At 42.0% G+C, this 11,295-nt stretch overlaps 1 protein-coding gene across 1 annotated transcript; it reads right to left on the bottom strand.

Annotated features, from left to right (window-relative positions):
- Positions 1 to 6: 6 nt before the first annotated feature.
- Positions 7 to 1,024, bottom strand: LOC138142639 (diphosphoinositol polyphosphate phosphohydrolase 3-beta-like). Its single transcript, XM_069063717.1, has one exon. The coding sequence runs from the start codon at positions 585 to 587 to the stop codon at positions 30 to 32; it is 558 nt and encodes a 185-aa protein (XP_068919818.1). The 5' UTR covers positions 588 to 1,024; the 3' UTR covers positions 7 to 29.
- Between the last annotated feature and the right edge of the window lie 10,271 nt (positions 1,025 to 11,295).

The raw sequence follows: 11,295 nt of genomic DNA, 5'->3' as shown, positions 1-11,295 counted from the left end.
CTTCTTTTCAGGATGACCTGGGACACTATTTATCTGCCGGAGCCTGAGGCTGGCTCGGCCGCAGGTTGCCCCGCGTTGTCGCCGTCTGAGCCATCGCAGCCGGCAGCCGCCGGCGGACCCCCTCCGGAGGGGCTGCTGCCACTCGGGGAGCTGGCCGACTTCCACTTCTCCAGGTACTCGGCCTGCACAGGCTTGTGGCCCTGCAGCACCTTGATGGCATCCTCTACCTTGAACCACTGGCGCTTGCGGCCGATGTTCACCGAATCTTCCCAGTCCTCCAGGATTTCGGTGACGGCGAGCACGTAGACGTGGGTGCGGTGCTTGCGCTCCAGGTTCTCGAAGAGGCCCAGCAGGCGGCCCAGCTTGCCTCGGACCCCGGCCTCCTCGTAGACCTCGCGCACTGCTGCAGCGCCCGGTTCCTCCTCAGGTTCCATGCCCCCACCGGGCACGATCCACTGGTCAGGGTGCCCGCTGCTGCTCACCAGCAGCACCTCATCCTCCTGCTCGCCGCGGAAGCATAGGCACGCCGCCCGCTGCTTGAAGCCTTCCAGGTCATAGGTTCGGGTCTGGTCGGGCTTTAGCTTCATCTTGGCTGCTCCCGTACGCTGACTAGCGCCGAAGAGGCTGGAACTGGGGCGGAGGCTGGAGCCGCTGTTGGTGAGGCGGCTGTTGCGGATGCTGGGGCTGCCGGTGTCTCTATCTGGTCGCCTCGGCGTCGGATGCTGAGCTGCAGCCTCTGGAGCGACGGACACCGCTGCCTGGATGGAGTGGGATGCTGCTGGCGCGGGCTCTGGGACCGGCTGCCTCCGCCTCCACCTCCTTTGGAACCACCCGGGATGCAGCTACGCCTCAATCGTCTCTGCTGCCGCCGCCTCTGCTGCTGCTGCTGCTGCTGCTGCCGCTGCCCCCGCCGCCGCCGCCGCCTTGGCGATCTCTCTTGCCGCGGTCTCTGCTGCCGCGGTCTCTGCCGCCGCCGCTATCTCTGCTGCCGCCACTCAGGAGCTTGGAGAAAAAGGGAGAGGTGCCGACGCACGAGCGACCTACCACCAACCAGAGCCCAGGGCGAGGAGGACGGGTATAAAAAGGGGAAGGAGGGGTGGAGGAGGATGGGCAGGGAAGGGGGAGGATGCTCCGGGAGCCAAACGCAGAGCGGGAGGAAGGGAGGAGGACAGGAAGAGGTGAGGGGCTGGGTACAGCGCGCCCCCGCTGTCCTTGGCAAATGGGGGCGGCCGGAACTGACCGTGATACTCCCGAGGAGGCGGCGGTGGGGAGGCGGGCTCATTGAGGCACGGGGCAGCCGAGATATCAGCGCGTGCCTGCCTTCCCCCTTTCCAATCTCCTTCACCACCTTTCCCTCCCCCTCTAAGGATACCTCCCACCCCCGCCACTCACCACAGCGGCTCGCTACTGATTCCTTGGGGACTGAGAATGTGGTCACTCACTCGAACCCCCAAATCCCTTCCAATCAACCTGCTGCCTGCTAAGTGCTATCTAATCCAACACTTAGGCCGTTGATGTGTTGCTAGGCTAAGTGAAAGCTTTCACTTATCTTTCCACATCCCAATTTCCCTACATTCCATTAAGCACAGTCACCCGCACCCCAGACACACACAGTAAGACTTCTGGACACCCCCACTTGAGCATCCGTATATGTACTATATCACTCCCTCTTGCCTTATCTCCAAAAGACTTATCTCCTGTACTCTCCAAAACGAGGGGTGCAACAGGATCAGGAATGGAATTCCTGGGGCACTTCATTAGAAAACTTCCAAGTCAACATTAGCTGACCACTCTAATTGTAACTTCCACCTATGGAAGCCTAATTCCAATGTCTTTCTGTTTATTCAACCAGTTCTGAATTGACCTGCCCACATCCTTCTCCGAGTTCTTAAAGGAGATCAGAACAAACACCTTGGGAAGTGCTGAACTCATATTTACCAAATGAGATAGGGAGAAAACCCCTTCACCTTCATTTTACCCTCGCCAATAACTGGGTAAATACAGTGCAGTATATTAACCACAGCTCTCTGATTGTCTGGACAACTGATTCTTTAAGAGTGTCTTTCAGAGTTGAAGATGTCCTTCCTAAAACATTGTTGTTAATAAGGTAAGCTCCATATTTGAATATTCACCACATGAACTAGTTAACCTCTGGAACCTCTGCAAGGAGATTCTACCTTATAGGCATTTAGGACTTAGTTTTCTTTTTTCCACCTTGGTCAACATCGTCAAAGATTTCACTCCATCAAGGCACATAGCAGCCATGAGTGTTGACTTAAGTCCTACTTTCTGCGAGAACTTTTTCCTACTCCTTTTATCTTAGATTCTTCCCTCTAAAAAAAAAAAAAAAAAACACTGGGACTATCTTTTTTTTTTTCCTTTTCCTTGTTCTCTCAGCCCCTTAAGACAGTGTCTGATACATAATGTTGGATTGGTACATTCTGTGGCATGGTGGTACATGATAATATGTACTAATGGATTTCTGGATGTCCTAGGTACTGGCATGGAATTTGATCACATTTAGGTTTCTTTTCTCGTGTTACTACACCTTGTTCATTCTTTTTAATTTTAATTTATTATTTATTTCTATAAATACCGTTTATTATTTAGATGAGCTAAAGGTTTTCTTTAATCTCTTCATAATTCTGCTCACCATATCTTGAATGTTTCTGTTCTGCATTGTATCCATTCTGCTTATAATTTTCAAGGTTTTCTCTTGTGCTTATTTTGGGGAGATTCATTTGTTCATCATTTTGTTATAAAGTTGCATACTATTTTTGTTAATTTGTAAACTCTGGGACTCCTCCCAATTCCCATTCTCACGGATAAGTCACGTAGCCGAGCTACACAGCTTTTTCTCAAGGTCTTGAGTTACCTCTGAGAAACAGCACTGATAGTCAAGCCTCTATTCCAATGCATTCTCCCCAAAAGAAATCGCCAATGTTCTCAATTGTCACCAGATCATTCAACCAATTAGCTTTTACAACGGGGTATTTACTGACATGTATACAGATATATACACATATGCATAAACCTTATATATTTGTGTATATATATTATATAGATATAAAAGTATATAGCTATAGCAATGTTGTGGGAATGTTTTCTTTCCTTCTATTATTTGGGACTCAGGGTTATTCCTTCTGCAAATTTTGGTTAACTAAAAGTCTGTTTTAATATTAACCACTCCTGACTAAAACCTGTACCACAGGATGTGAAAAATTTACTTAAAACCTAAAATACTCCTCAGATAAATTTCAACTGTCCCTGATTGGCAACATGTGAATTCCTCAATCAGCCTATTTGTGAACCCTCTGACTGTAGTTTAATCTGTAATCTGACTTAGTTTACCTGTAGAGTTTATTTTATGAGGTTTGTATGCTTAGGGGATGAAAGAGATTATGACTCTGTTTTAACTAAATGTGTTCAACTTTTGTGACATTAATGGAAGTAGGGGATTTTTTTTCTGTCACTTTGAAGCAATTTTGCCTATAAGCAGTGTCAGAATCCTCATGGGATTTCAGGTTTTGTCCAAGACCTAAACCTATATTTAAGCATCATAACAAAACCTAGGTTTTGCCTCCATAATTTCTGCATTATATTCTGTATTGTATTATAAATATTCTGCATTAGTTACTTTTTGCATTGTATTATAAATATATATTATAAAATTATGTTCACACTAAATATATAAATGTAAATACATGTTACAAATACATTATTTATTCTGCGCTGTATTATATATATATATATATATTTTTTTTTTTTTACATTAGTTACTGCCACATGAACTCAGAGAGGAGCTATTCCTCCCATAACAAATTCAGTGACCCACAAAGTGAAGTCAGTGAGATTGGAAAGACTGAAGCTTCCATTTCAGAAATTTTCCAGTGTGGCACACAAGAGTATATTTACCTTGGAGATGAGAGAGAGACAGGGGCAGCCAGGTGGCTCAGTGAGTAAGAGCACCGGCTCCAGTGTTGGGATGACCTGGATCAAATCTGGGCTCAGATACTCAGCACCACACCCAGAAACAACTGGCCGTGTAACCTTGAGCAAGTTACTTAACCCCGATTGCTTAAAAAAAAAATTTACCTTGGAGAAATTGTGAAGGGGGAAACTCAACCAGATCTTTATGATGTCTGTTGTCCTGTCCAAAAAGGGGGAAAAATCACGGAAAGGGAGATATGCTTGTCTTCCATGTGTGTCCTGTGTATTTCTATGTATTATTGTTCTATATTTTGTTGTGATTTTTTTAGGTCTATTGTATTTGAATATTCAGTCTGTTGAAACTTCGGGAGCTTAGTCTGGTAGCTGCCCAGACACCTCGATGAGCAAGGCAGTGTGATTCTGGTGTTTAAGGCAAGGGCTGGATTGAGAAACTGAATTTTAACAAGCAGAACAAAGCGTCCCCCCCCCCAATCCTGTGTCTTGTTTATCTCAATAAATTGTGCCTTTTTTAAACCTCATTTTTCATTCAGGCACATGAGCAAGAGACTTGTTTGTGCGTTGTAGTCATCTCTGGTTCTGCCTGGTAGGGTCTAGTGCCATGGCTCCTGTCTTATATAAAACTCTGCAGTGAGGAACTCAGAGAACCCCTTTCTGGTCTGGTTCTCATTCTGATCCAACCCTGGTAGGGTCCAGCTCTGTGGTTTATCCTGGTTAAGCTGGCCAGATATAATCTAGGGAGTTCATTCAAATTCCTGTCTCATCTGTTCTACAGTGTTGTCACCAAAAACAAAACTTGGACGGATATACAGAACTTAATTTTGATGGGTTCAATGAATTAGTTTTAATGCATCAATTTCAGTTAAATTGGTTCTGTGACTTGGTTTCAGTGATTCTGATTTGGTAGAAAAATTTAGTTCTCAAATCATTCTTCTTTTGGGTCCTTTAGATTCTGCTTCAAATATCCCTGGTAATTTTTTTTTTTACTCTAAAATATGGGATCTAGTCAGTCCATTTTTTTCTAAAGACTTCCCTATGAGTTTTCTCTTGGATAATTTGGAAAAGATTCCCTTCAAGGAATTCAATTATTTAAAGCTCAGCTATAAAAATATCTTTGAAAATGTTTGAACAGGATTAACTTCAGCGAAGAGAAGTCCTTGGCCCCAAGGATTGTTTGATTTTAACAACATGTATGAGCATAGATTAGTTATAGAAAATCAATACCTTTACCAGATGGCTTGTTCATACATTTGGGCAGACACTGATGTCACAAATTCTGTATTAACTTTGAAAAACAGACTGCCCAACAACTGACTTTGACACCTCACCTTACAGATGTGTCTATGGGCTTATGATCAGAAAATCTACTTCCTCATGTAATCAAAGAGCCAGAGTCCTGATTCCCAGCATTCCTCTAGTTCTTCCCAGGGTAAGCAGTGGGAGACTACTAAACTGGAGCAAGTTTAAGAACCTTAACCAAGGTACAAATTAAAATCCTGTAAATTGGAAGGGAAGACTTTATTGTTCATCCTTTTTCAAAGAGGACAAATGGCATCACAGGGTGATGTCTTGACTAACAAATGAATTAGATTTAAGTGAGACAGGGTTGCACAAAGTCATCAGCCTCCCTCTCTCTTCCAGAGTTATCTGTGGCATGACAAAAGTCAAGAAGAGTGGCAATGGTGTGGGATGCAGTGGATGACGGCATCTTCAATGCCTGGCCAAGCTCTGAGCAATAGCTCCACGACACCTGCTTCAGCCTTCATGGCCATTGGAACAGGTTGAGCTCATCTGACCATTCCCCTGGGGGAAGTCTTCTCATGCTTGTGATGGACACCCCCCTAACTCACTGATGTATTTGAGGCCTATTGGTTCCTCTTAGCCCGGTTTAGCCTGTCTGCCAGGACGGTTTTATCGGGGTGTGGCCTCTGTGCATACTACGGCTTCTTGGAGCCACAGGTGAGAGTTGGGTGAAGGTGAACACCCAAGGTAGATGAGCAGCCCAGAGAAGGGCTTGGCAAGTCCTCACACTTGAGGTGTTAGTCCTGCCTGAATACCCCATACACTAATACTAAAGACAGCCTTGAGACTATATGCAGGGATTGAGGGTCCAACAGATCCTGTGGTAGCCAAAATAGCACTATTGTTGCTAATAGGTAAAGCTGCAGATGATGTCCAGGATTATTTTTTACATTTATCCCATGAGTGAAAATCTATGACACCTGATGGAATTGTGTGCCTAATGAGCTATGTCTATAACAGTAGAATAAAATTACTTGAGCAAGAATCTCAATAAAGTTGCTCTAAGCAGTGCCTTCCTTGGCTTTTACCTCTGTCCGGGAGAAAGGGAAATGTGGACTGCAATCACCACAATTTCAGAGGCCCAAGGATGGCCCAGGAACAGCCTCAGTCTTCCAGAACAGGTATGCAGGCTCCTATTCTCATGATGATGTCTGCACTGTAAGCAGAGAGGACGTTAGGAATAGGGCTGCCGCCTTAGTTCTACAGCATCCTTTCAAGTCTTCAGAGAGAACTGATACAACAAAGCTCTTCATTCTAGGGTAGATAAGAAATTGGGATAATTCAACACTATGTTTAAGTTACTAAAGTTTTTTACCTGGAGCAGCTCTCCCTTGTATCTGTAATGTACTGCAGTTCTGATGCTAAGCTCCCCTTCCTAATAAAAAGGGACTTTTCCCACTAATCCTTTGATCATACTTTCAGTGGGAGACAAAGAAAAATGGCAAGATAGTCTCTTCTTGATCTTCTGAACCCTGGCCAGATTGAGGTGTGTAGCAGCAAGCACCCCAAGCACGTCCTCAGGGTTTGCTGCCCATACAGGTTCTTGGATCTGCTTTGTTAAAGGAAAGCAACTCAAAATGGGTTAACAAGCTTACTTTAATCAGTCAGACATATATCATTTACCTTGTTCAGGGGAAAAGGTCAGCACCCCGAACTTCAAAGTATACAGGCAGAATTATCAAAGTATACAGGCAGAATTATCAAGACAGAAACAGATCAAGTAGACAGATTTCCAAACTGTCCAACCATTACATCCATACCCAGTCAACATCTGGGTTTCCACATCTGGGTTTTTCAAAGCGGGGGGGGGGGGCCCTGGACAACGGCTTCCCAGAATACAGATCAAATCACAGAACACTTCTCAAAGTGAGCCCCCAAAACAAAGCCTCACATCACGGTTTATATAGCCTTCTCCTGGCTCAGAGAATGTAACAACCTTTTGGACCCACTGGCCAATCAAAAAGTATCTACTGAAAAACAAGCCTCCCACCCCAGGCTTCAGGTGCACTTTAGCCTGGGGGCAGGGAAGATCTTCAAAATTTGCATTCCCATTACAAGGTGGCAGAAATGAAGACAGACAAGAAAGAAAGGAGACTCTGTGGCATAGTAAACTAATTGGAGACTGAATTTGTAACTGAAATGTAATTTCTCTACTGTATGATCTGAATGTTTTTGTAAATGCTGAAACATCTTTTTTATTTTTAACTTTTTTGTAATTTTGTAATTTTAAATTTAAATACAAAATAAGAAAAGAAAAAAGAAACAAATTTAAATAGTAAAACTAAAATAATACAAAATAAGAAAAAAAAAACATTGCCATGTGCACAGCAAGAACATGAGAGACCATTCAAAATATACAGCAATAAATTTCCGTTTTGAGAAAGCCTATATAATAAATGCTGTGCATTATGGTGAGAGCTGTCCATCTTTTCTTTGCTTCCTTGTAAGTTTTACGTTTTTCTTTGTTGTGCACTTTTTACTGTTCTTTTCCCCTCCTCTCCCCCACCCCAGAACGCTGCAATTAAGTGCAGATATATATAGATATAGATAGATAGATATAGATACACACATACATATATATATACATACACATATACATACACATAGAGAGATATATACATATCATACATACAGACACTTACACATACATATATTTAGATATCTGTAATCATACACATATATAGACATATACATTCATGCACCTATATAAGACTGCACTATACTTATTTGGCCTCTGTTTCTCAGAGATTAAATAACCTCTTCCTTCATAAATCCAAGTCTTTCCATATTTTTCCAAGTCCACCAACTCATCATTTCCACACCACAGAAATATTCCAACCTTGAAATTTCTAGTTCTTTGAAGTAGTCCAAATCAACGTTGATGAATATGTTCGACAACAGTGTAATTTCTCTATTTTCATGATTACCACCTCTGCTCTTTTTTCCCCTAATAAATTCTGCTCCTGATCTTTATTTTATGTTTTTGTGTGTCTCTTGCTTTCTATCCCTCCTGACTCCTTTACTTTACTTCTATCTTGCCCTCCTATTACTTGCCTACCCTCCCTCCAAAGATCCCTCTTTTACCCTCCCATTCCCATTAAACTCAACACCCTTCCATTTCCCCCTTTTACCTGTTCCTTCACCCTCCCCTTTAAAGATCCCTTCTTTATCCTCTCCCCCTTCACTATCCCTTTAGCATTTTATTTCTTTTTGAATTTAGAAAACCTTTATAATGTTTTAGCTATATGTGTATATCCCTAACCCTCTTGAACCCATTGCCAACAAAAGTAGGCTGCCAGGCTTTCCCCTCCCCGCCTCCCCCCCATCTAATTCCTTTGTGTTGGTTCGTCCTCTTGTACCTCATTTGTATAAGATACTTACTCTTTTTAGCTGTTATTCAATGGTCTTACCTTTTATTTATTTTATTTTTTTTAAAGCAATTGGAGTTAAGTAGCTTGCTCAAGGTTACATGGCCAGTTATTATTTCTGGGTGTGGTGCTGAGTATCTGAACCCGGATTTGATCCAGGTCATCCTGACACTGGAGCCGGTGCTCTTACTCGCTGAGCCACCTGGCCACCGCTAAGCAATTGGGGTTAAGTAACTTGCTCAAGGTTACACGGCCAGGTGTTTCTGGGTGGGTGCTAAGTGTCTGAGCCCGGGATTCGATCTCCAGGTGTTCTCAACACTGGAACCGGTGCTTTTACTTGCTGGGCTACCTGGCCGCCCCGGTCTTACCTTTTAAAGTCGTAACATGCTCAGGTCTACCCCAATCTTTCTTATAAACTACCCAATTACTAATAACAACCTCAGACATACGTTTTACATTTTACACACATAAAAAGGAAACAGTCTGTCCTTGAGTCCTTTGCATTTAGGCTATTGTATGCACTTTATATTGCTCTTGTATGTCAAAAGGTCAGGTTCAGGTTTTTTTTTTTAACAAAATCCTGAAAGTCTGACAAGTGATTAAATAATAATTTTTTTTTCATTCAGGATTATGTTTAGTTTTGCCGGATATGATATTTTCGTCCAGAAGCCCACTTCTTTTGCTCTTCATTATATTGTATTCCAAGACCTGCAGTCTTGCAGTGTCTTGGAGTGTCACTGTTGCTAGGCCTTGTGTGATTCTAATTGTGACACCACCATATTTAAATTTCCTTTATTGTTGCTTGTAATATTTTATCCTTGACCTGGGGGTTTCAGAATTTGACTATGATATTTCTGTGCGTTTTCCTCATAGGATCTCTTTCAGGTGGTTATCAGTGGTGGTTATCAGTGGATTGTTTTTTATTTTCTACTTTCCCCTCTTGTTCTAATGCTTCAGGACAATTTTTAAAAATTATTTCTTGTATTATTGTATCAAGATTCTTTTTTTATCATAGCTTTCAGGTACTCTTATTATTATTATGCTTTCCCTTCTTGTTCTGTTCTCTAGATGAGTTGGTTTTTTTGAGATATATCACATTCTCTTCTATATTTTCATTCATTATATTTTGTTTTATTGTTTCTTGGTTTCTTATGACTTCGCTGGCTTCCCTTTGCCCAATTCTGATTTTCAAGGAGTCATTTTATTCCATAAGATTATGGATCTCCTTTTCTAATTGGCTTACTTTATTTCTGCAATCTTTTTTTTTTAATATTTCCTCACTCTCATGTGATTTTCAAATCTTTTTTTAAGTTCTATGAATTCTTTTTTAAAATGCTTTATTAACTTCTGATTTACATCATTCGTTTCCGCCAGATTTTGAGTTACAAATTTTCTCCCCGTTTGTCCCCCACCCATCCCCCCAAAACAGCAGTCCCACAGGATATCCCCACCTCCAATCTGCTCTCTCCCATATTTTCTCCCATACCCGTTTCAACTTTTCCAGTGGATCTCTATGCCTCAGTGCCTGTATATCTTATTACTTAATTACATGTAAGACGGTATTAATAATAGTATATATATATATATATATATAAATACACACACATACACACACACACACATATATATATATATATATATATATATATATATATTTGAATATTTGATTTTAAAACTTTCAATTCCAGATTCATTCCCTTCCCCCCCTGCCACCCACCCCCACTGGGAAGACAAGCAGTTCAGTATAGGTTGTACATGTGCGGCTAATGCAAAATAATAACATAGTAGATATATTGTAAAAGACTGACTATATTTCCCTCCCTCCTATCCCACCTCCCACTTGTTCTATTCTCTACTTTGATCCTGTCCTTTTTCAAAAGTGGGTGCTTCCAACTTCCCTCCTCCCCAACCTGCCCTCCCTTCCATCATCCCCCCTCTCATCCCCTTCCCCCCCTATTCTCCTGGAGGGTGAGATCCCCTATTTAGTGTGTATTTCCCTCCCTCCTCAAGCCAGATTCAATACGAATAAGGTTGACCCATTCCCTTTTGCCTTCCTATTCTTCGCCTCCATTGTAACCATTTTCCCTTGCCTCTTCTGTATGAGATAGTTTGCCCCAATCTGTCTCTCCCCATCTCCTTTCATTATATTCCTCTCACTTCTTAATTTCACCTTTTAAGTATCGTCCCTTCCTGATAAATTGGTCCCATGCCCTCTATCTATGTATACCTGTAAACGTATATACACACATTCACATATGTATTCATATGCCCGCATACCCTCATATAAAGACATTATATATATATATATATATATATGTGTGTGTGTGTGTGTGTGTGTATTTCTAATCCCTTCAACTTCTGAGAAAAGTTTCATAAGTTATAATTATTGTTTTTCCATGTAGGAATGTTAATAGTTCAACTTTGATAAGTTCCTTATGATTTCTTTTCCCTGTTTACCTTCTCATGCTTCTCTTGCTTCTTGTATCTGAATGTGAAATTTTTTATTCAACTCTGGTTTTTTTTCAGCAAGAATGCTTGAAAGTCCTGTATTCCACTGAATGACCATATTTTCCCCTGAAACATGATACTCAGTTTTGCTGGGTAGGTGACTCTTGGTTTTAATCCCAGCTCCCTTAATCTCTGGAATATCACATTCCAAGCCCTTTGATCCCTCAGT

The sequence above is a fragment of the Petaurus breviceps genome, unplaced genomic scaffold (genome assembly GCF_028583685.1).
Source record: "Petaurus breviceps papuanus isolate PSGF00001 unplaced genomic scaffold, PetGlider_PUasm1.0 90601, whole genome shotgun sequence".
NCBI classification, from domain to species: domain Eukaryota; kingdom Metazoa; phylum Chordata; class Mammalia; order Diprotodontia; family Petauridae; genus Petaurus; species Petaurus breviceps.
The sequence above is the reverse complement of the archived record's forward strand: the minus strand, read 5'-3'. Positions and strand labels throughout refer to the sequence as shown.

Coding starts and splice junctions, on each gene's coding strand:
- LOC138142639 (XM_069063717.1), bottom strand. CDS start 587: ATGAAGCTAAAGCCCGACCAGACCCGAACCTATGACCTGGAAGGCTTC.